The sequence below is a fragment of the Staurois parvus genome, unplaced genomic scaffold (genome assembly GCF_062004578.1).
Source record: "Staurois parvus isolate SC_StPar_1 unplaced genomic scaffold, SC_StPar_1.0 ptg000078l, whole genome shotgun sequence".
NCBI classification, from domain to species: Eukaryota; Metazoa; Chordata; class Amphibia; order Anura; family Ranidae; genus Staurois; species Staurois parvus.
The window spans coordinates 7,863,100-7,889,340 of NW_028317874.1; the positions used below are offsets into that span (position 1 = coordinate 7,863,100).

The following is a 26,241-nucleotide window of genomic DNA, read 5'->3' on the forward strand; positions in this document are numbered from 1 at the left end:
TTATTTACATTGCTACATATTTCTTGTGCTGACCCATAGTTTTCATTTACTATCCTGGGGGATTATTGTCCTAGGGTGCAAAAATAAATACACATGATAACATAGAAACCAGGGACTGGCATGATAAGATTTAGCTGTTGTTTCTTGATCGATTACAAAACCATTACAACAATGACGTAAGCACATTTTTTTACCTATACATTGTTATGTAACATTTGAACAATACTGCAGTGCTATCCAATAATCAAGTATGAAAGGAAATGAAAGGGCCAGTAACTAAAATGACAAATTAGTATGGAAAGGACATAGTATAGAAGGTAGCTTTCAGAAGCCACTGTATAAAATTGGATTTTTATAAATAGCCTATGCTATTTATTCTGGGTACATTAAAGTGAAACTTTTGCTTTGTTTAGAAAAAAATAAACTTATATAGATTTTGAGGATTTTAGAAAAATGGAGTCCATACTCCTACCTTATTCTGTTTGGACATACATGTTACTTACACTGTATACCTTCTTCCTTTAGGGCCAGTTCACACTATAGAAACGCAGTCCAGATGAGTTCTGGATGTTTTTCCTTATGTGCATTTTTGGTGCATTCCATACAATTTTTAATGCGTTTTTTACGTGTTCCAGTGCATTTTTTATGCATTCCAGTTCATTTCCCCCCTCTCTTTTTCTTCAATTTAAATAGGGACATGTGCGTTCCAGTGTTGTTTTGGTGCGGTCCAGTGTGTTTTTGATCCATTTTACCGCGTTCCAGTACAGTTCTGTGTAGAAAAATGCAGCATGTACTACTTATTCTCTGCAACCGGAACACACTGGAACTGCAAGCACTGATGTGATCTATGACATTGACAGCCATATAACCTTCTTTCTGTGTGTTTTGGATGCAAAAAAAAGCAACTGAAACACATGTAGTGTGAACTAGCCCTTAGTGTGGATTCACACATGTGCGGTGCATATTGAAGCTCCATTTTCACAGCTAATTGACAAAGTAATTGTTCAGCATTTCAGGTGAGGATTAGGTCAGGATCCGGTCAGAATTTTATTATGTTCACAACTGAATGACGTGTTATTCAGAAGCATTCCCATAGACGTCAATAGACCAGAATTTGCACCTGAGCAGGAAAGGCACTGTTCAGAAAACCGACAGGACTCTTTTTCACTGAATCCACACTCCAGCTGCACTGGACATATGTAAACAGGCACAATAGAAAGCAATGTTTTTCACTTGTCATGCAAATTGGAGTTCAAAACTCAATCAATTCACATACAGTATGTGTGAACTGGATTTTAGACTAGTGTACATTTTCAGAACAAAGGGATCTACAGAGATTAAACAGTGTAAATTTACTTTACAAAACTAGAACTTTATCCCCACAGATGATGGAATTTCTGGAGGGCGCTGGAGAATTCTGTAGCTGGAGGGAAGGGGAGTTGGGATGGGTTACATATGCCAATTCACATTAATGTGACAGTGTTTTTACAAAGGGCCCCCCAATCCACTTATCCTCACTTTTTTACACCAGCCCCACCGTTCCTTCCTCTGTTGTAGCCCATATGTAGAATGATAGGGGAAAGGCAGTAATGTCTCTCTTTCTGTCATGTGACATTGCTTGGGCCTAGTGATTTGCTGCTAAACCTGAACACTGTCACTTGAAATGAGGTCCCATGCTTTCCATACATGAGAACAACAGTCATTGTCAATGGAGGAAGGAGCGATGTGGAACCTAACAGGCAGAATATCAGCTGGGGGGCCCTTTGCACAGATGCTGTCATTTCTCTTAAATGAACAAATTGACCATGTCTTTTTAAGGCTCTTTTTAACATGGTTTTTACATGTTTTCCCATTTCTCCCCTGCTCTTATGTTGTAACATGCCAATTGTTTACAATGCTGATTAGCTCAAATGAAAATTAAACTCATATGTAAATGATATCAGCTACATTTTGTAAAATCCTCAACTGATGAATTTTTTAAAAACAGAACAAAGAAATAATGGGAACCTATTTTTAATTCATGTTCAGCATTTTCCTTTAGATTCTTAGTTACTGTGCCTGAAACTCAGGTTTAAAGTAGTTTAAAAGTTTTATTTTCACTTTGGATATAGTAAGGGAGGCTATAACCTGTGTCAGATTTTTTTGCCATTTGTATACCATTGGGGAGATTTACCTTCACTTCCTGTTACATATCCAAAAAAAGAACCTGAGAGGTAATCCTGCTAAATTAAAGAATCCATTGATGCCCCCAGGTCACTAAAACTAGTGTCTCCATTGGAAGATTCCCCTTTTATTACTTTTCTGGGGACAACCCACAATTTTGGATTTTCTTTTAGTTTCGTTTGTCCTGTTAACCCCATTATCATTGAAAATAGAAAGGGTGAATCTCTCTAATCGGGACATAGACAGCAATAAAAAACATAATACGTGTTCTAATCCATTGCCACTAACCTGACTGTTCTATATGGCATGGTATACTGGACCATAAGCCAAATTGAACAAATTTACAAATCTTTTGTAAGGTAAAACATTTCTTGTACTGTATACAGTATGTATTTAAACTGTTCATTTATCTGGTTGCCAGATTTATAGCCTAAAAGTCAAATTGAAGTTGGATGTATTTGTAAAAGTCTTCAATATAGGCGTCAGCAGACAAAATATACAAATGAGTACTTCATTTCTGCATGATACTGGAGTTATTCTTTAACAGGGCACTCACTTTAGATTAGTCAAGGATGGGATCATGGATAATAAAATGCTTGTATGTACAAAACCTAAGAACTACATTGGGATGCAAATAAATGAAACATTGATTATACCAAATAAGAACAAATCTTAATTCTGAAATGTTTTTAACTTTATATTTTAGAACCGAGGGAAAAATTTCTCCCTTTTTCCTGGACATCCGAATTGCCTTTCACCTGGAAAACGTCCCTTCCATACAATTATACCGGCACTAGCCACTACTGCAGACACTGAAGACTTGTTGTGTACATTTGGTGTAATGGGGGGCTTCATGCAACCACAAGGACATGTGCAGGTAAAGAGAAAAGTTACCATGCAATTAAAAAAAAATATACTGCAACTCAAAAGGTAGGTGATATAGGTTTAGAAAGAAAACACAATTTTCCAAATCCAGCTGTTTTATTTATTTATTTATCTGAAGTGACCATTGGAACAGGCATGGCAATTGTCCCCTTAAAAGGGTGGTTGACTAGCCCAAGGATTTTTTTTTAATTACAGTTGTTGTTTGTTACTGCTTTTTGTTGCTTTATTCATGTTATAATGGTATATGATAGATGTTAACTTTTATTTTTATGAATTTACAGTCTGAATATATAAAGGGGTTTTTTTCATGATAGCGATTAACAAAACCAAAAAACTTTGATACACACTATACCAGAATGCTTCTGATAGGCCATATTAACTCATACTTGTCTGAGTTGCTATCATTTGAATCAACTGATTCAACAGTAGAACCATCTACACTCACCGGCCACATTATTAGGTACACCTGTTCAACTGCTTGGTAATGCAAATTGCTAATCAGCCAATCACATGGCAGCAACTTAATGCATTTAGACATCTAGACATGGTGAAGATGACTTGCTTAAGTTCAAACCGAGCATCAGAATGGGGAAGTGACTTTGAACATGGCATGATTGTTAGTGCCAGACGGGCTGGTCTGAGTATTTCAAAAACTGCTGATCTACTAGGATTTTCACGCACAACCATCTCTGGGGTTTACAGAGAATGGTCCAAAAAAGAGAAAATATCCAGTAAGCGGCAGTTGTGTGGACGAAAATGCCTTGTTGATGTCAGGGGTCAGACTAAAATGGGCAGACTGGTTCGAGATGCTAGAAAGGCAACAGTAATTCATGTCAATATGGACCAAAATCTCTGAGGAATGTTTCCAATACCTTGTTTAATTTATATCATGAAGAATTAAGGCAGTTCTGAAGGCAAAAGGAGGTTCAACCCCGTACTAGCTAGGTATACCTAATAAAGTGGCCGATGAGTGTATATTGACATCGTACAATATTGTGAAGTTAGAGGACTTATTAAGAGGCTGAGCCCCTATAGTCAACCAGCTCAATAAACATCACAATGGCAGAGCAGGACCAATGCATGTATACATAGGTTTTTGTTACCATAGCATAGTTTGTGTTTTTTTAACATTCTTGTTAACAGTTTATAATAGCAACAAATGATTCACTCTGTGAACTTCTTTTTAGAGCATTGTGACCAACCAACCTATGACTCATTTTTAAATGATACCCACAACACAGGCACACCTGTATATATTGTGCAACCATGGCTTCATGATGGTTTAAAAAATATTTATGGTTAAAAACGTTTACTTTTGCACAGAGCCTCTTCATTCCAGCCACAGTACATTGGGGTTGCACTGGGGAAAAAAAACAAAAGGAAATGCGAGGTTTCGAGAGTACAATATAAATAATCTACCTTGTTTTTCTTAACCACTCCAACTGTTTTCCCCCTTCCTGACCAGGCCATTTTTTGCTATTCGGCACTGCGCTATTTCAACTGCTAATTGTGTGGTCATGCAGTGCTGTACCCAAATGAAATTTATGTCCTTTTTTCACATAAATAGAACTTCCATTTGATGGTATTTGATCACCACTAGGTTTTTTATTTTTTGCGATATACTGTAAATGAAACATTTTGAAAAAAAAAAACAATATTTTATTATTAATATTATTATTATACAGTATTTATAAAGCGCCAATAGTTCGCTCAGCGCTGTACATTACAAAGGGGGACAGAACATGTGACAGAACAATACCAATACAATGCAAAACATGAGGGGATCGAGGGCCCTGCTCTTTCAAGCTTACAATCTACTTTCTGTTAAAAAAACCTCCAATAAACTCAAATTTAGTCATACATTTAAGCCAAATGTATTCTGCTACATGTCTTTGGTAGAAAAATATCCTAATAAGTGTATATTAATTTGTTTGCGTAAAAGTTATAACATCTACAAACTATGGTACTGTATAAATATAGGAATTTATGCAGCTTTTACTTTCTGACTGCCTATCACATTTCTTAAGGTGTTAAAATGCCAGGGCAGTACATAAAACCGCAAATTATCCCTTTTTGGAAAGTAGACACCCCCAAGGAATTTGCTGAGAGGCATGTTGAGTCCATGGAAGATTTTATTTGTTTGCCACAAATTTTTGGAAAATGACAAAACACAAAGTTGCCACTTAAATGATATATTGCTCGCACATGCCATGGGAATATGTGGATTAACACCCCAAAACACATTCGGCTACTTCTCCCAAATATGGGCATACCACATGGCAGAGACTTTTTGGCAGCCTAGCCACATACAGGCTCACAAAATCCAATGACCACCTTCAGGCTTTCAAAGGGCATATTTGCTTGTCACTTCCTCACTACCTATCCGTTTCGGAGGCCCTAAAATGCCAGGATAGTACAAACAGCCCCCCAAATGACCCTTTTTTGGAAAGTAGACACCCCAAGGAATTTGAGAAGAGGCATGGTGAGTATTTTGCAGATATCATTTTTGTGACAGGGTTTTGAAAAAAAAAAAAAAAAAAAGAAAAGAAAAAATACATTTTGTGGCAACAAATGAGATCTGAAAAATATTCATCCATGCCCCTTAGCAAATACCTTGGTGTGTCTACTTTCCAAAAAGGGGTCATTTGAGGGTTGCTTCTACTATCCTGGCATTTCAGGGCCAACATTAGAAGCTTATGCCACACATCACCCACTCTTTTAACCACTTGAAAAACCTTTTTTTTTTTGCTAGAAAATTACTTTAAACCCCCAAACATTTTATATTTTATGAATGCAGAGGCCCTAGAGAAGAAAACAGTAGGTGTTGAAATTTTTTACCTCACACAGAATTTGTGTAGCGATTTTTCAAATGCTTTTTTGAATTTTAATGCACAAAAACAGAACATATTGCCTAATTGTTTGATAAAATATAAAAGATGATGTTACACAGGGTAATTAGATACCACACATGACATGATTTAAAATTGCACATGCCTGAGCAACGGCAACAAACTACATACATTTTTAATATCCATAGGCAATGCTTTACCACTTTAGATTTACACAGGAGGTCTAGTGCTAGAATTACTGCCCTTGATCTGACGTTCATGGTGATAACTCACATGCATGGTACAATCTCTGTTTACATACTGACACGAGACGGACTCTTGTGTTTGCCATTGCACATAAGCACAGGTGAAGGGGGGGGGGATTTTTTTTTTTAATTTTTATTTATTTGTTTTTTATTTTTGCACTGTCCTATTAATTTTTTATCACTTTTATTGTTATCACAGGGAATGTAAATATCCCCTGTTCCCCTGTGATAGCAATAGGCAGTGATGACAGGTACTCTTTTCTGAGAAATCTGGGGTCTATTAGACTCTAAGTCTCTCTTCTGCCTTTAAAGCATCTGATCACACCAAGATCGGTGTGATCATATGCTTTCCCAATTTTTAAATGGGGCTGTTTATATCATGGCGAAACCGAAATTATAAAATTGGGGGGGGATGTCCCTTCCTGCTGCTTGTAAAAGAAATCCAGCAGTTAATTATCCATTAGGATTGCCTTTACATGAAAGCCGACCGACAGCTGAAAAAAACCATACCAGGATGATGCCTGTAACTGCAGGCATCCTGGTATAACCACTCAATGTCCAGTGACGTACCAGTATGTTGCTGGTCCTTGTTGTGCATATATGTGACAGCAGAGAACATGGGCATATGATAAATTGGGTCTGTAGACCAATATGACCGCAATTTATTATTTTTGTAATGCCCATGTTTAGGGTCAGGCCCAAAAAAGTTTTGAATTCAGAAACTGAGATAGGATTCCATGCATATTTTCTGGGTGGGTGGTGATTTATTGTTGTGCGTATAAACCACTTTGGCCCACAATCAATTGATTCAAATTTCCCATGAAAAACAGTGGAGGGGCTAAACGATAGCGCTGGCAGTGAATGGGGCTGATCCTGCTAACACTGCTTTTTTGGGGACACTATACAAAGGAGACACTAGTCTATTTCTATTTGTGATCAATATATAGATGCATACAAACACTATACTAGTAATGGTGGTGATCAGTGACATATAGCGTTACTACGATAGTGCGTGGGCAATCTAGCGCTAGCTGACCCTGGCTGGGAAGGGCGCTAACTGTCCCTGATGGGTGTGGCAGTAATACAGTGATCAGTGAAACATTCTTTATATTGACGCTGTACTAATGGCACTGGATGGGTGACGAGGTAATCAAAGGGTTAATAGGGGCTATTCAAGTGGTAAATGTGCTAATCTAATGTGTGTGTGTGTGGTGCTTTTACTTAGTGTGGTGTACCCTATTCTCTCCCTGGACCTACAGGGGGGTGCACTCATGTGTGCTCACACCCAGAAAGTAAGGGTACGTCGCTCTGCCAGGAGCCGCCGTCACCTCCTCCCGCGCATATCGCAGTCTGGCGGCAAGTAGTTGAAAAAAACCCTCAAAAAAATTCAAAGAAGAAAAATGTCTCTATTTTTTAAACTTTTTTTGATTATATTTTATTATTTAAAAAAATACCTTAATTAGAGAAGTGCAAGGTTACCATTTTTTTTGCACTTTGCTTTGCAGGAGCAATAAAGATTATGATGAAAGGGTGAAGTTTGACAGTTCAAAATACTAGTGAGCTGTGATTGGCTACAGCTGATCACATGGCACAAGGTGCTGGGATTGGCCCATGTACCATGTGAGAGCTGTGGGTCAATCACAGCTCACTAGGAAAGGAAGCAGAGCTGATATGAATCAGATTGATTCATAGCAGCTTTGCTGACACTGTGATCATGTGATCGCATAGCGATCACATGATCACCAGGTCCCATTTACAGGGATCTGCATTCCGCTGTGTCCAGTGAACATAGCGGTCACGTTTGGAGCACGCTGCATCCCCCCGTGTTAGTACAGTCAGAGCAACATACCCGTACATCACTCTACCTGTAGCTGCTGCCCATCCGCAGTAAAAATACTGTGGGCGGTTGGCAAATGGTTAAATTTTTAGGTTGGGATATGCAGTCCAAACAATACAGACTCACTAAGGCCTCATTTACACTAGGGGCAGTAAAATTATACAGTTGAGCCATATGTTTAATCACCCCCAATTACTTCCCCTTTACAGTGGAAGGGTGTGTGTATATGTTGCGACAGTGACCCATTTAACTGTACTCAGCTCTCAGTAGTGCTGGGTTCAAGGGGTTAAAACAGAAAGTGAGGAGGCAAAAAAATGCCTCCTCACTGTTTGACAAATGCTCAATGAAGAGTGATCCAACTGAATATGTGACAGCAGCAATCTTAAATCCCACCACCGCTATTAGAATGTGATCATCGTGTGCTTAGCCTGACCCTGTGCAGTAAGGGCCCAGAGCAACAAAAAAAATAAAAATAGCACCAGAGGGCAGACATGACAGGGTGAATATGGTAGACAGTTAAGAATGGGTTAAGGATAGGTTAGCAGCAGCAGATACAAGCTTACTTGATTGGGTGGGTTGTTCGGTGCTTGGTGGGGTCTTGGCCACCTTAGGGAGTGGTGCAGGGTCACAAGTTTTTAGTGGGAATTGTCAGACAGAGGAAAAAACTTCCAACCCACCCTCCCTGTGTTAGGATTCAGGAGAATTTTGTGGTTTCATGCTGTCGTGGCAGCTGGGTGGTTCTTGGTCTTGGAAGGTGGAAACGTTTTTGGTTAAGAGAATGGTCAGAACCCATCAGTGGTATGGTGTCCTCGGGTGCATTCCTGTTAACAAAGGTTTAAACTGGAATGTGGAGGTAGTGCACTGCGGATAGTGAGTCTTGTCTCTGAGCCAGTGTGTTGTGGCTGGAGGCCTATTATGGTTAAGATTCCGCAGGGAATAATGGAATGTATTTTGTGCCTTCCAAGACCAACAGGCTTATCTGTTATCTGTTTCTGTTTTAAGAAATGTTTTGTGTTAATTTACTTTGAATTATTAATAAAAAGCTGCAATGGCCATTTTACTCCACTTATGGTTTGGTCTTGTTTATGAAGAGGTGGGAAGCTGAGTTTTCGGAGTATGGCCTAGCAGTCATCTGCTAGATTTTGCGGGGACATCTATTCTATCCTAGTCAAGCTTACAGAACAACAATCTGAGCACCAGCATACTGAGAATGATTATCACTGAGGTGGTTAATTCCACAGTTAACACTTTAAATTCACAAACAGTATTTGCCACCATGTATTTAACCAGGAACATTTACTGCTCACAGCATCTGCTTCTGCTATAACAGTTCTGACCTTAAGAAATGTTTGTGATTATTCACTGCCACTCCAAACAGAAAGATAACAGAGATTTAAATAAGGTTGCATTCTTCAAAGAAACAGGATCTTTTAATGTCTTTGTCAGCGCATTTAGAAAATCGACTTAACAATTCTGAAATATAATTTTAATGAAAGAAAAGAAAAAGTGGTACAATATTATATATAAGAAAGATATTAGAAAATAACAACAGAAAAGTAAATGGGAATAAAAGTGAAAAGTACTCAACAAAGTTCTCCTGGGTTTTGGTTTCTGTGCAGAGTCCAATTCACTTCAGAGTAGTCTGATCTGGTGTATCGGAGTCACTGGTTCTCATAAATGACTCTCAGCATTTAAGCATAGTTTTGATGAGAGCTGTCAGCTGCAAATTGCAGCAGCTTTTTGTAGATCTTCTAGATGGAGTCAACTGAGCCAACCTTCACTGAATCAAAATGGTGGGGGTGTGATGTAGGAGTGCTGAAGATACATAGCTATATAGTTAGTCAGGGTGAAAAAAGACCAACAGAAAACAAAACTAATAGAAAACCTCCATAATCCTATACCCACAGCTGATCCAGGCAAAATAATCTTTCCTGATCCCCCAGGAGGCAATGGAATATTCTCTGGATCAATTACCCCTGGTGTTATTACCTATAAATGATAGTGTTCAGTTATATTTTGTGCATTTAGGAATGCATCCAGCTCTTTTTAAAACCAGTCTACTGAGCTGGCCAGAAGTAGTTCTTGAAGCAGTCTATTCTGCATTTTTCAAAGCTTTTACTGTGAAAAAGCCTTTTCAAATGTGAAAATTATAATCTAGTTGGCAGCACAATGGCTAAATGGTTAGCACATCTGCCTGGCAGTGCTAGGGTTGTTGGTTTGAATCCCAACCACAGAACCACCTGCCTGGAGTTTGCATGTTCTCCCCGTGCCTGTGTGGGTTACTTGTGGGTACTCTGGTTTCCTCCCACACTCCAATGACATGCTGGTAGGTTAATTGAAATCTGTCTAAATTGGCCCTAGTATGTGTATGTATGAATGTAAGTCTGGGACTTTAGACTGTACGCATCTTGAGGGTTAGGACTGATGTGAATGTTTTATTTATATATATATATACACATACAGTATGTGTGTGTAAAGTGCTGCACAAATTGACAGCACTATATAAGTACCTGAAATAAAATACAAAAACATCCAGATCCTTCCCAACCATTGACTCTGCAAGCTGTTTTCCTACTAGAATGATGTATGCACATTTTTAGCCCCCAAGTGCATAACATGACATTTCACAACATTAAACCTCATTTGACACATAGTTGCCCAACTCTATAGTGCATTGAGGTCGGCTTGTAAATTGGAGACATCCTGTAAGGATGTTAATAAACTGCATAGCCTGGTGTCATCTGTAAACACTGAAACACTACTTTTAATCACATACTCTATATCATTTTTAAATATTGCTTACAATATAATTTTCCAGCATAAACTTTTCTATGTAATCTTTTAGTAAACTCTCAAATATCTTATCAACTATGAAGTTAAACTAACCAGTCAGTAGTTACGTGGTAATAACTCCCTTTTTAAATATAGGAACCACGTTGACTGTGTGAGCCCTGATGGTTAAAGCAACCAGAGATAAAGATGTTGACAGCTAACAATTTATAACATTCATTGACCATGTGGTCAATACATTCTAAAGGAGTTGCTTCCACTCACCTTGTGTAGGGGTCATATATTCTGCCAATCAGCAGTCTCAGAACCTTCTCAGTCAAATCAACCCTTGTGAGATTTGCCCAAAGAATATGTGGACGAACATGACTGTATGATTCCTGCTTTGTTTAAGTAGACAGTGATTAAGATGATGGTGACCAAGTTGTCACAAAATAATTGGTCAAGCCACTCTAAAGGAATTGCTGAATTCACCTTCTGCAAGGGCCATCTATTCTAGCGATGTCCAGTCTTTCTTTTAGGGCCATTATAACTGGTCTCAGAGCCTTCCGAAGCCAATCAATCCTCATCTGTCTCTTCTGAACAAGAAGACGAGGACGACCTTTGTCCAGGTTGATTCCTCCTTTTGTAAGGCTGATGAAATTCTTTTAAATAGAAGCAAAGCTGTGGAAGAATGTCAAGTGGCTCCAGAGTTGGACGGCTTGACAATTCACTTATGGTGACTGAACCAAGTGCCTGTTCTACCAGATTGGAGCATACTGTCACAGCAGGTTTTCAATCATTCCTTTGGTCGGTGTGCCCCTTATGGGATTAGCAAGATACATGAGTTTACCATTACAATATGCTGTGACCTTCAAGGACGTGCTCAAGAACTGCATTGACTTTGATCTTGGAAGGTGAAGTCTGAATTAATAGTGGTCAGTTTGGCTTCCTGCCTCAAGATGAACATCTGTTGAGTTAAAGAAAACTGAAGTTCAAGAGTCCGTTTCTACACTCATTCGAGAGAGGGTAGCTTCTGCACGTCTGGCTGGGAGTCAAAGAAAAAGCCACCACCTAATCCAAAAAGTCAGCAAAGAGCTTCATGTCAGGATGCTTTCTGGCATTTTGGGAATTATGCCATCCATACATGTCTTATGGGTACTTGATGGTTCCTCTTTGGACATAGGTACAGCTTTGGTGACAGACACATAATCACTCAAGGCAAGCATTTCAGGACATATTTGGGAAATCTTTCATCCTTCACATCTCAGATCCAGCAGCTCAGGTAGACTCAGTTGAACTCTCACCCCCTATCAAGTTGGGTTTTTGGACTGGTAGCAGTCAGAGGGCCTATGTCAGAGGATATGGATTACGCCCTGTATGGAAGCGAGCCAAAACTTTTAGTTGGAGAAGCAGAATCTTCTGTGATGTCATTCCCATCTGACAACCTAGTGGCAGGTGGTACCAGCAAAGTAGGAGTTAAGAACTAGATTTCAGACTCTCCTAGCCTTCAGTGAATTCATCCAGGGTGGACCTGTCCTGGTGAAGTTAGACAACACAACAACTGTGGCTTACATTCGGAAACAAGGGGGCACTTAGTGTCTCCCTCCTGAAGGAGGTTTCTCTGATTCTAGAGTTGGCCTAAGTCAATATCCTGCAGCTATCTGCTGCCTATGTGCCCAGTCAGAGGAATCTTTAGGCAAACAATTTGTCCAGGACAATCCTGGATGGCATTAAATGGCCCAGACTGCCACAAGTCTTTTGAGAACTAACGGGCTTGGTAATCTCTTCCAAAGGTAGACCTGTTCACATCCTCAGTTCTATTCCAGGGTCCTGCATCCACAAGCAATCGGGGAGGAGGTGATGATCACAGAGTGAATCTCCAGGACAGCTTATGCCTTTCTGCCTCTCCCTTTGATTCTCAGATTCTTGCTGAGGCTGTGGCAGGGGAAGGTGATAGTTCTGGTGGTGATTCCAGATTGGTTGAAGGGGCCTTGGTACCCTCTGCCCCTTTTAATGAGTGCCAAGGATCCACTCCCTCTGCCAGTAAGATCGGATTCTCCATAGTCACATTCGTGCACACCTGACAGGCTCAAGGCAGAGACTAATAGATCTCGGGGGCTCTGTAAAAGTTGTGAATACTCTTATGAAAGCAAAGAAGAACAGCACTAACAGCGCCTATAGTATAATATCACATAAATTGACAGGATTGCTGCCGATCAAGGTTTTACACTGGGCTCTTCACAAGTCTGTCACATTCTGAAGTTTCTGTAGGTGGGGCTTAATTTAGGTGTCTGCGTAAGTATGCTATGGGACTACATTTCGGCTATCTCTGCCTTCACCGACATACAACACTCAATTAGACTGTCCTTCAAGCTGCAATTTGGTTGAAATCTACCTAAGGGATTGCTTGTGAAGTGGCAACTCCCATTGGTATTGGAATTGTTTGCATCAGATGCCATCAATCAAAATGGCCCCTGGTGGTACCTCTCACTGAAAACTGCTTTCATGGTGGCAATGACATCAACCAGAAGAGTGTCCGTATTAGCGGCCCTGGGGTATAAAAAACCCCTTTGAATGTTCATCCCAGAGAGGGTGATACTCATGCTGATGCTCAAGATTGTACCTAAGTGGCCTTCAGAGTCCATATCACACAGAAGGTTGTCCTTCCTACATCCCTCTTGGGGAGTACCCAAGAAGTTAGCCCATCAGATGTGGATCAAGCTTTAAAATTTAGCATCAAGGCAACATCTAGCATAAGCAAGCCGGAGCACTTGTTTGTCATTCTAGGTGGAGCGTGTAATGATTTTATGGCTTCCAACAAGATTACTGCCTCCTGGTTGGTGAAGCTCATCTCCTTGGCCTACAAGGTGAAAGGGTTGGCTGTTCCAGAGTGATCACTTCACTGTCCACCTGAAGGGTCTTGATCTTGTGAGCGGCAGCAGGCTGAGTGTTCCTAGACACTATCTGTAAGGCAGCTACATGGGAGATCAATATATACAGTCATGACTCATTACTGTATGTACAGAAGCAGTCTTAATGACAGTTGAGTTTGGCAGAGGCATCCTGGCTTCTGCTTTCTAGCCAGAATTGAGGAGTTCGAAGCATTATCCCTCCCCCGTGTGGCTAGTTAGTACCAAGCTCTGCTGACATAGAGCTGTCAGGAAAACAGAAAATTGAATGACAGATTCTTACCGTAATTTTCCTTTCCTGATGGGCTCCATGTCAGCACAATTCCCAACCAGCTTGGTAGGACTAGTTACAGAACGCTGAGGATGCAGGTGGGCTCAAATCTATGAGTTAGGTCCTGGAAGCATGGGGGGGGGGCTTTACCCAGCTGTGCTGACATGGAGCCCATCAGGAAAGGAAAATTACTGTAAGTATCTGTCATTCAATTTTCTGTTATCCTCACACTGCTGACTTCAGCAAATAATCTTCCAACAAACTTCCAGACCTTTCAATGGTAGAGACGGAGAGGAGGCCGGTTGTATGATTTATTTTAATAACAAAATATTTGTGTTGATCCTTATCTAATTCCTGCTTCACTTTATTCATTTTTTTTTTTGTGTGTGTGTGTGTTTTTTTGTAGGTTCTTTTAAACATGGCAGAATTTGGAATGAACCCTCAACTGGCTGTTGATGCACCTCGATTTTATGTTGAGTACAATAACAAAGGTAAAGGCCTTCAGGATTTGGCTAGCAGAGTTTACTTTGGGACAGCTAAAGACAGACAAAATAACATTTATTTAACCCGCATTTCCCACTTAGGATTTTGGATAGTGTTCACTAAGTGCACCTTAATCTGTTTTGTAACTGGCTAGTATTGAACATTTGTGCTGGACCCACCGAAAAAAGTAGACACCAACATTGATAAAGCCTGGATATCTGCTGTCCTGATGGGAACTAATTAGCTATGGAAAAGACTTTCTGACTGGCTTTTATTTCTGTATAAAAACTGATGCTTTAACCACTTGCCCTATGAAAAATGTACCCCCCTTCATAACCAGGCTATACAGCTCTGCACTAGATTAACTGCCAATTGCACCGTCATGCAACACTGCACACAAATGAAATTTATATAATTGTTTTTCACACAAATAGAGCTTTCTTTTGGTGGTATTTGATCACAACTGGGTTTTATATTTTATGCGCTATAAACAAAAATAGTGTAAATTAAAAAAAAACTGTATTTTTTTACTTTTTGCTATAAAACATATCCAATAAAAATAAAAATCTCCATAAATTTAGGCCAAAATACATTCTGCTACATGTCTTTGGTAAAAAAAAAAACAATCCTAATAAGTGTATATTAATTGGTTTGCCTGAAAATTATAGTGTACGATGGTATATACAGGTGAAACTCGAAAAATTAGAATATCATGCAAAAGTTCATTTATTTCAGTAATGCAACTTAAAAGGTGAAACTAATATATGAAATAGACTCATAACATGCAAAGCAAGATATTTCAAGCCGTGATTTGTCATAATTGTGATGATTATGGCTTACAGCTCATGAAAACCCCAAATCCACAATCTCAGAAAAGTAGAATATTACATGCAATCAATAAAACAAGGATTGTACATAGAACAATATCGGACCTCTGAAAAGTATAAGCATGCATATGTACTCAGTACTTGGTTTGGGCCCCTTTTGCAGCAATTATTGCCTCAATGCAGCATGACATGGAATCTATCAGCCTGTGGCACTGCTGAGGTGTTATGGAAGACCAGGATGCTTCAATAGCGGCCTTCAGCTCTTCTGCATTGTTCGGTCTCATGTCTCTCATCTTTCTCTTGGCAATGCCCCATAGATTCTCTATGGGGTTCAGGTCAGGCGAGTTTGCTGGCCAATCAAGCACAGTAATCCCACGGTCATTGAACCAGGTTTTGGTGCTTTTGGCAGTGTGGGCAGGTGCCAAGTCCTGCTGGAAAATGAAGTCAGCATCCCCATAAAGCTCGTCTGCGGAAGGAAGCATGAAGTGCTCCAAAATCTCCTGCTAGATGGCTGCGTCGACCCTGGACTTAATGAAGCACAGTGGACCAACACCAGCAGATGACATGGCTCCCCAAATCAACACAGACTGTGGAAACTTCAAACTGGACTTCAAGCATTTTGCAGTGTGTGCCTCTCCATTCTTCCTTCATACTCTGGGTCCTTGGTTTCCAAATAAGATGCAAAAGTTGCTCTCATCAGAAAAGAGGACTTTGGACCACTGAGCAACAGACCAGGTCTGTATTTTTTTAGCCCAGGTAAGACGCTTCTGACGTTGTTTGTTGTTCAGGAGCAGCTTGACAAGAGGAATACAACATTTGAAGCCCATGTCCAGCCTCAGTCCACTCCTTATGAAAGTCCCCAAAACTTTTGAATGGCCTTTTCCTGACAATCCTCTCCAGGCTGCGGTCATCCCTGCTGCTTGTGCACCTTTTTCTTCCACACTTTTCCCTTCCACATAACTTTCTATTAATGTGCTTTGATACAGCACTTTGGGAACATCCAAATTCTTTTGCAATTACCTTTTGAGGCTTTCCCTCCTTATGGAGGGTGTCAATGATGGTTTTCTGCACAACTGTCAGGTCAGCAGTCTTTCCCATGGTTGTGATTCCTACTGAACCAGACTGAGAGACCATTTAAAGGCTTAGGAACCCTTTGCAGGTGTTATGGCTTAATTAGCTAATTAGAGTGGGACACTTTGAGCCAAGAATATTGCACCCTTTCACAATATTCTAATTTTCTGAGATTGTAGATTTGGGGTTTTCATGAGCTGTAAGCCATAATCATCACAATTATGACAAATCACGGCTTGAACTATCTTGCTTTGCATGTAATGAGTCTATCTCATATATTAGTTTCACCTTTTAAGTTGCATTACTGAAATAAATGAACTTTTGCACGATATTCAACTTTTTCGAGTTTCACCTGTATACTGGAATTTTTATTTATTTGTTTATTTATTTTATACTAGTAATGGTGGCAATCAGCAACTTATAGTGGGACTGTAATAGTATGGCAGGCATTCTGACACTAACACTGGGTGGGTACTAACTAACTGCCACTGACATCTCCAGTGACATTAATACAGTAATCAGTGCTAATAAAAAGCTCTGTCACTGTACCAATGACACTGGGAACAACTGGGACGATCAACGGGTTAACTGTGTGTTAGGGAGTGCTTTTACTGTGTGGTGTTTTACTAGGGTATGTGCTGTTTTTTATTAAAAAAAAAAACAGCACATCCCTGCTGACAGGAGGGAGATCTGTTGTTTACATTCACAGATCTCTCTTCTGTCAGCTGCTTCGCCGATCACCGAGTCCCGGCCCTGAAAACTGTCTGGGACCCTGTGATTGACATCTACAAGAGCCAAAGACAGTGCAGGTAGGCCGGAGCACATGCAAGAACCCTACTCGGAAATGCAGAATCACAGATATATATATATGCGTGAATCCAGGGGCCAACTGACCATTTGGAAACTCTGACACTGCCCGGGGTCAGTAGGGAGCCCCATGAGATGCCACTGGTACCTTTTTCATAGGTTTTTTTAGTTTGGTCAAGGACACAGGGGCCCCATGATCCCCTATTGCCCAGGGGCCCCATGAGTTGTCAGTCCGCCTTTGTGTGAATCTGCACAGAGCGGCCACCCTGTAGCAGTAAAACTTCTATAGGGCGGTCAGCAAGCACTTAAACTAAGCCTCACAATATGGGGAGCTGAGGAGATGGGAAGCAGCAAGACCAGGCTCCCCACTTATTGACACAGGAAGTAAATATATTTCAAAGTGCCCAGGCATTCTAGGAGTTGGGGGGTTTACAGCAAGCAAGGACATAACGTGTTAGCGCCTAAAGATATCTGCTGTGTGCTGAATTTGGGTGAATATGAGATCTTTCAGGTCCGAAGTAAACCTATGGAAATAGGGTAACAGATTGTAGTGAAAGTTGCTGGAGAGCTTGACGCTTGCTTTTTTAGCTTTCTAATTGTTGTACTGTATTAGAAATAAGTTGATGTCAAATAATTGCCTGAAATTTGTGTATAGCTATAGTAGTGTTAAAACTAAGGTTTGCTTTCTGTGTGTTTGTCACATTCTGTCATTTGTGCTAATTTTCATGTATTGTTTCATATACAGATCAGAAATGGCACCTATACCTTGAGGAAGGAATTGCTATTGATGTAGTGGAGGACCTGAAGGCAAGAGGTCATGTGGTGCACTGGCCTGTTACTGGCCATGACAGGAAACTGTTTGGACGAGGGCAAATTATAAGCAATGGAGATTGGTGGAGAACAGGTGACATCTCCAATAACAATAGTAGGGTGTGGTGGGCTGGATCAGATCCCAGAGCAGATGGCTGTGCAATGGGCTACTGTATAGTGTAGGCACTTGTCTGGAGTGTTGAAACAATTTGTGCCAGTAAATATTCAAAACTTTAACATATGGTTTTATTTCAGTGTATTTATCTAATACCTGGAGTAGTACCAAAATATCTGTAGGAGAAATAAAAAAAAAGTTGGATTTTGTCTTCCAGAAGTTCGGATGCTCATAACCCCCACGGTGTGGAAGAATTCAGTATTACTAAAAGACACAAATAAAAAAACATATTTTTATATGACCCCTTGAAATAAATTCTCTGGCCAATTCACAGTAAAATAAAAGCCTTTCAAGAAGACTTTTCATTGTAATCGTAGTTTAAAAAAACACTCTATGTAATTAATATCCTATTTTAATGGTATATAAATACATGCCAGAGCTGCTCCTGAGCTGCCACTGCCTGCTGGTCTTTTTTTTCATGCTCAGCTTTAACCTCTTCACGCCGGCTGCACACAAATGTGCGGCCTCCCGGCATCTGGGCCTAGACGCCGAGCAGCTGCACATTTGCGTTCTATTAAAAAAGGACATATGTGCCGAGAGCGCGCACTCTGCGTGCTCCCAGCACACATGTCCAGTACTCACGGAAAGGTCCCTATTTCCTCTTTCGATCGAGACCTTTCCCAATCATGTGACCGCCGTGGCGGCGCGTCAAGGCGGTCACGTGACCCTAAACCCCGCCCCCCGGCTTCTGGAACCCTTAAAGGGCCGGGAGGCGCCAGCGTGAAGGGGTTAAAGTATATGTGATCCTATGCCTTGTAAAACAACCCATTCAATTTAAAATAGAAATGAAAGGCAAAACATTTGTGTAGAGAAAACAAAACATAAAAACTTTTTCCCCCTTTTTTATAAGTGATCACATACCCTCTGTTCTCAGGTGCATAGGGAGCTCAGAGAGCTGGGAGAGGAGAAACAGCAGAACATTAGTCTTCTCAGTGAATGGTTTTATGGGGGGTGGGGGGGTTGTGTTAGGACAAGTCTGGTCATTGAAGGGTAGCAGGCTGAGTTCACAGCATAGCTAGAGAACTGACTATGGGGGCTCTCCTGCCTACTGTGGTCAGTTTTTAATATAAGAGCATATATAAGTACATTGTACAATAGGCATATATCAGGAATATGAAATGTTGGGTTTACCCACTAGGGATGCAACGATACGTGTACCGATACTTTAGTCAAGTATTCACCGATACCGAGTACAGATACTTTGTGGTGCGATTTGCGCCAATACAAAATTTATGGATGCAAATTGCACCACAAAGAACAGCATGTGATTTAAACAGGAATGCAATTCCTGTCCAAATCGCATGCAGTTTCCCCACTGCTCCTGTGTGAACCCAGGCTTGTCATAGTCTGAGTTCATACAGGAGCATTGCGGAAAACTTTCCTGCACCAATCCCATGCAGATTGGAGAGTGGAAGAGAAGGGCGTGTGGGGATTTATACCTTGGTGGCAGACGGATCAATATACTGGATTCTCTGCTGTAGGAGAGGAGAGAAAGCCGTGGGGATTTGAACTTCCTGTTGCTTTCTCTCCTCTCTTTGCAGGCATGACAGTTCGGGCTAGAGGGCTTTTGATTGGTTAGCAGCGTCACATGAACAATGCTGACCAATCAGAAGCCCTTTAGCCTGTACTGTACGGAAGCATCTGCCTCCATCTGCCACCAAGGTATACATCCCCACATGCCCTTCTCTGCCACTTTCTGCTGAGCATGGGATTGGTGCAAGGAAGTTTCCAGCAAGAAGAGGGGATTAAGGGGGGATATGATCAACATGTATAAATACATCAGTGCTTCATATACTGAACTCTGTGTAGAGGTATTCACCCTGAGGTCATCACAGAGGACAAGGGGGCACGCTTTAAGAAAAGAGATTTAATCTCCAAACACGGAAAGGTTTCTTCACAGTGAAAGCTGTGAAAATGTGGAATAGACTCTCTCAAGAGTTGGTTTTGGTCAGCTCCGTGGATTGCTTTAAAAAAGGCCTGGATTGTTTCTTAGATACACAGAATATAACTGGATACTAACATTTATAGGTAAAGTTGATCCAGGGAATATGAAATTGCCTCTCGGGGGATCATGAAGGAATTTTTTTCCCAGCAGAAGCAAATTGGATCATGCTTTGCTGGGTTTTTTTGCCTTCCTCTGGATCAACTGTAGGTATAGGATTTATAACTTTTTTTTTATGGTTGAACTGGATGGACTTTTGTATTTTTTCAGCCAGACTAAGTATGTAATTGCTCCTGTGTAAACTCAGGCTCTGACAAGCCTGGGTTCACACAGGAGCAGTGGGGAAACCACATGCGATTTGGACTGGAAGCGCATTCCTGTTCAAATCGCATGCTATTCTTTGCAGTTCAATTTGCATTTTGTATTGCTGCAAATAGCACCACAAATTATCGGTTTCTGGTATTGAGAGCATTTTCACAGGTATGAGTATGAGTACGAGTGAAAATACTTGGTATTGGCATTGATATTGATACCGGTGTCTGTGCATCTCTAACTCCTACTGTTTAAAATTAAACTGACAGCAGTATTCTTTAACTGAACTAACAGAAGCACTTGTCACGAATCAGCAGGGATAACTTTATGCTGAGATGCAAAGCATCCCGGACATGATATATGCAGACTCGTCTCCACTGCCTTTGCAGCTTATGGGGGAATGGCTGATGAGGCAGTAGAAAACTGTCTCAGCTGTGCATTTTTACTGTCTGCCAACTGCAAGTGTAAACTAGACCTTTCACACCAATGGATTTGGGCCACAAACAGGTACAAATGCTTAAAGAGTAACTTTACTTTTGTTGAGAAAAAAACATTTCCCTCTGGGTGATCTATGTACATTGCAGGGTTTTTAGCGAACTTCAATCCACTGCTGCACTTGCAGGGTTCTAATAAGGAAAGTGGCTAGGTCTGAATTCCTTGAGACGTGATTTCCCTTTGAGAGCATCTCACCAAAAATTAAATTTTTGTTGCAGGGAATGCCCAAAACCTTACTTGTATCTTACTGCAGATTTCAGGGAAAATCAGTAAGCCAATCACTCAAGCAGGAAATTACATTTCTGGGGGGAGTTCCATACACTATCTGTGTACAGAACACCTCCGGGTAGCCATAATGCATTGCATTGTACAGAAAATTGCAGCACTGTAGATTAAAAAGAAAATTTTTAGTAATCGTTACAATATAACTTGTGTAGCAATTGTATATTATTTTGTTATTTGCTATCTCTTTTCCCACGAAAGTTACCCTTTAATATTCATAGGTTCAGCTTGATATGCTTTGGTGAGACTATGTAATGGTCAATACATCCCTGCTGAGGATTTAATAAAAGATTTAATAAAGTATAAAGCTAGATCATGGGCAGCACAAACCTCAGCCATGTGTGCTTTCTATGTTTATGAAAAAATAATGATTACAATACAAAACTAACTTTTGCTGTGTACCTTGCACGGAGGGTGTCATTAAATTTCTTTACTCATTGCCATTGGGCATACTACCAGTTTAAGGCCTCTTCATCCTTGCCTCATAAAAGTAATTGATCCATGGTTTAAAAATGTTTTTAATGTGTCATCAGGTCAGACGTAGCTTAAAATAGCCTTCGGAGTTATATTGGGTAAATATTGAATAATTATTATTATAAATGGGAAATATAATTATTGAATTATACTTTTGTGTTACCATGTAACTAGGAAATAATATTATGTACACATTTCCAAATGAAAATGTATGAAATTGAAATACAGAAAAAATGCAACAGCGAACTAAGTTTTTTGGGTTTTTTTTATTACTATGTACAAAGCCACACTCCTTTAGTTAATTCATACAGTATATGCAGTGTATATATATATATATATATATATATATATATAGTGAAATACATTTGTACAAAAAAATCTCTTTGCATAAAAGTATGATGCCAAAGCACCCAGTGTCCTGCACCTCTTAAATGACTCCCCTCTTTCAACACAACTTAAAATACAAACTAAAAATGTGTGCCTTTAAAAGATATTATACACAAAGCAAGCCACTTCCAATCCTATTGGAGCACTACGCGATCTTTAACAGCCAACAATGGGTTACTGGATGCACTCTCTTTATTAATGAGCTTGCAAGGTTCTCACAGTTCCAGACCATTTGCCAACATATCAAAAAACAGAAAGGAAGGCTTCATAGAATAAAACAATCTATTATTAATAAAAACCAAAATAGGTACACTTATATTGCCAAATGTCATGCCTAACACTAGGGGGGTATGCACACATACAAGTGAAGCCGCTGGCTCCAGCCGTGAAGCCAGGCTGTGGGTCAGGGGGGAACTTTATTCAAAGCGTGGCTCTGCCTAACATGTTTCGACATGTGTCGTCATTTTGAACAATGTTCAATTTACTGATCTCAATTTACAATAATGTACACTTTGGTGGAACATCTGAGTGCTGGGTATCGAGGTCAATGTTTGTAAAGTTGCTTGCTTTATATAAGTCACATTAATATGTGTTTTAATTGGTGAAAATAACAACTTGTAAATGAAAAGATAAAATAACTTCTTGCCATCGACTTTGATTGGAGATTACAAGCAGCACTCTTTCCCTGAACACAATTCACAGTTGTAATTAGGAGATCCATGGGTGTTCCCTGAATGACTTATAATTGCAATCCACCCTGAATCACATGGTTGTACAATGTGATTCCTGTTCAAAAAAAATAATAATTTGGAGTAATTAGGGCTTATTAAACTACAGATAGATTTATAAGGACTCTGATGTGTATATAGGGGAAATGATTGAAAAAATCAGTATGTTAAGATGCGTTGAAGTTAAAAAAAAAAACAAGGTCATGTATGATTCATGATATATGGAATGCCTTAATGCAATGTATGTTAATGTGCAACATAATGCCTCGAGAAATGTGAATGACTCTCTCCTGTTTTAAACCCAGTACCTGCTATGCTTTACCCATGATGGTCAACCATGTTTATAAGTTCATATTCATTTGAATGGACAGCTATGGATTTCTGCCCTTTGACACTTATATAGTTTGTTGCTGTGTGATAACTCATAAGAGTTAATGCATGTTGCAACACAATTTAACGTACAGTACATTGCACTAAGGCAGCCCATTTATTATAAATGGGCCAGTAACACACCTCAATGAATTAATTAACTCACATGTACTTTTTTTTTTGCTAATGCACCCTTGTGATTATGTGCCTTGTGGTGCACTGCTCTGTGTTCTGTTCCATGGTATTATACAGTATGTTGGGGTGCTATGAACAGTGAATGACACCACAATGCACCATGGTTTGTTGTGAATAAGCCCTAAGTGTAAATTAACCCTAGCTTATAATACTGTCCTGGGGTTCAACTCATCCTATACATGATCTTTGATATATTTGATGTACCTGTATACTGTGGGAATCCTCAGAGGTCTTGCTTTTTATCGGAATGTGGTACAAACAGTCACAGAACTTTTTTGTATACAATAATGTTATTGTTTCTTTTTATGGTTTGTCTCCGTTAGAAAAATATATATAATCAAGGTGCAGCCTAACAGGAATTTGGCAGTGCTTTGCAGCACGTGGTTTTGGCACATTGTAAAATATTTCTCATGACATGTGCCTAAAGTGTAACCCTACAATGGAGCAATGCAAAGTTGTAGACATATACATAATATCATACTATTTCATATAAACGTATGTCAGAGTACACTTTCTGTATCAAAAGATGCTGAAACGTAAAGATGCCGCACTCCAATCAGTATCAGGTGAAGATTGAGAACGCCATCAGCTTCAGCTCCTTCCAGGCCAGGGGCTGGCGCTTATATGGGCTTCATGGATACCGGCATCCACATCTCAGTGGATCACTGGAACATTGCCATTAGCGCCTGGAGTGGCACTCCAAGATACTTTACAAGATATCTGTATTAAAAGGATGGATTGTAAGAGCCAGCACATCCACACATCTGATACATTGTTTTTGTGTATGCAATTACAGAGCTTTTCAAGAATGTTTGAAAATGTCTGTTTCATCAATAAAAAACATAATTGAGTCTTTGCTCTAGTATTTTAATGTGGATATTAGTTATTGGAGTGTATGTTTGGCAATTTTTGACTGTCACAACAATCAGAACAAATTTCTAAAGTTAGGCAGCCAATATCCTTTAAAATATTACCAATTCTTGTTTGCTTATGTACACTAGAACACAAAACGTTTCTGCTGATTCTTAGCTTTAAATAATTGGCTCTTGAATTTGATAATAATTTATTCAACCCTGCTATACATTTATGTGGATGTAGTCACTATGTAGAGACCTGTCTTGCTACAACGAAACTACATGAGCCACTATGTAATAGTTAATTATACAATATCATTACACCAAGTCATTTGATTTAGCACCATCACTGAGGATATGTACTTCCTAATAAATTTTGATTGGCTTTAGTTTATTATTATTATTATTATATTATACAGGATTTATATAGTACCAACAGTTTGTGCACCACTTTACAAAATTAAAGTAGACATTACAGTTACAATACAATTTGGTACAAGAGGAAACAGAGGGCCCTGCTCGTTAGAGCTTACATTAGGATTTGTAATTGTGTACATTTTTCCTGATTGGGGAACTACTACTTCAGGTGATCATGTGACACACCAAAGCCCGGTACTAAATCATGTGTAAATTGATTTTAAGCAATATGCAGCAAAAATATTACTGTATATCAGTAAGAAAATGGTTTGTGTGCAGATATGTCTGCTGGGCTTTAACATGCATTGTTGTCCTAGTAAATATTGCATTCTCTTTCAGTAAAAACACCTTTTTCTAGACTCAACAAAACTATTTTTCATGTTATTAAGACTGATTCCAAAGTCAGTAAGAAATTAATGTAGTTGAACAGTGCCACGAAATAGGCTCATAAAAGTCATATTTAATTTTTTTCCACCAACTTTATTGGTTCTTTTGTTGTGGAAGATTAAACCACAGTGGCTTCTAAAGGTGGCTTATAAAGATGGTCAAATGTTTCACAGTAAAAACATTAAACTGAGGGTCAGATTGAAAGATGACTATATAACTTCAGCCCTAGTCTCTCTTGTAGGGATATTATTATTATTATTATACAGTATTTATAAAGCGCCAATAGTTCGCTCAGCGCTGTACATTACAAAGGGAGACAGAACATGTGACAGAACAATACCAATACAATGCAAAACATGAGGGGATCAAGGGCCCTGCTCTTTCGAGCTTACAATCTAGGAGGGAGGGGGTGGTGGCACAGGAGGAGATAGCTGTGGGGGATGGAGTGGTAGGAAGAGTGGAGGAGGTCGGCAAGTTAGGAGGGGGTGGTGTAGGCTTCCCTGAAGAGATGGGTTTTCAGGGTGCGCCTAAAGGAGAGGAGAGTAGGTGATAATCTGATGGGTTGGGGCAGGGAGTTCCAGAGGATGGGTGACACCCTGGAGAAGTCCTGGAGGCGGGCATGGGAGGAGGAGACCAGGGAACTAGAGAGAAGGAGGTCTTGTGAGGAGCGGAGTGTGCGTGCTGGGCGGTACTTGGATATTAGGTCAGAGATGTAGTACAGGGCAGTATGGTGGACAGCTTTGTACGTCAGCGTTAGGATTTTGAATTTGATCCGTTGCGCAATCGGAAGCCAGTGGAGGGATTGGCAGAGGGGGGTGGCAGAGACAGAGCGGTTGGAAAGGTGAATGAGTCTGGCAGCCGTATTCAGGATCGACTGAAGCGGGGATAGCCAGCGACGAGGCAGGCCAGTGAGGAGGGAGTTGCAGTAGTCGAGTCGTGATATGATGAGGGAGTGGATGAGCTGTTTAGTGGTTTCTGGGGTTAGGAACGTGCGGATTTTGGCGATGTTGCGGAGGTGGAGTCTGCACGAGTTTGTTAAAGATTGGACTTGGGGCTGGAAGGATAGGTTGGAGTCCAGAATGACACCCAGTACTCTGGCCTGCAGGGCGGGTTTGATGGTAGCGTTGTTGGATGTGACGGAGAAATCAATGGGGGGTGGTGTCCGGGCTGGGGGGAAGACAAGAAACTCGGTTTTGGAGAGGTTCAATTTAAGGAAGTGGAGCGACATCCAGTCTGATATGTCGCTCAGTAGGTGTGTGATTCGGGCTGAGACCAAGGGGGTGAGGTGGGGGGTTGAG

General features: G+C 40.2%; 1 protein-coding gene across 1 annotated transcript in view; it reads left to right on the top strand.

Moving 5' to 3' along the window:
* The window catches only part of LOC149469243 (uncharacterized), a 110,243-nt gene extending 88,391 nt beyond the window's left edge, over positions 1 to 21,852 (top strand). Inside the window, exons 10-12 of the mRNA XM_089669520.1 lie at positions 2,870 to 3,040; positions 14,335 to 14,419; positions 17,862 to 21,852. Coding sequence (XP_089525646.1) covers positions 2,870 to 3,040; positions 14,335 to 14,419; positions 17,862 to 18,109 — 504 coding nt within the window. The 3' untranslated portion in view covers positions 18,110 to 21,852. The remainder of the gene's footprint in view (positions 1 to 2,869; positions 3,041 to 14,334; positions 14,420 to 17,861) is intronic.
* The last annotated feature ends 4,389 nt before the right edge of the window (positions 21,853 to 26,241 follow it).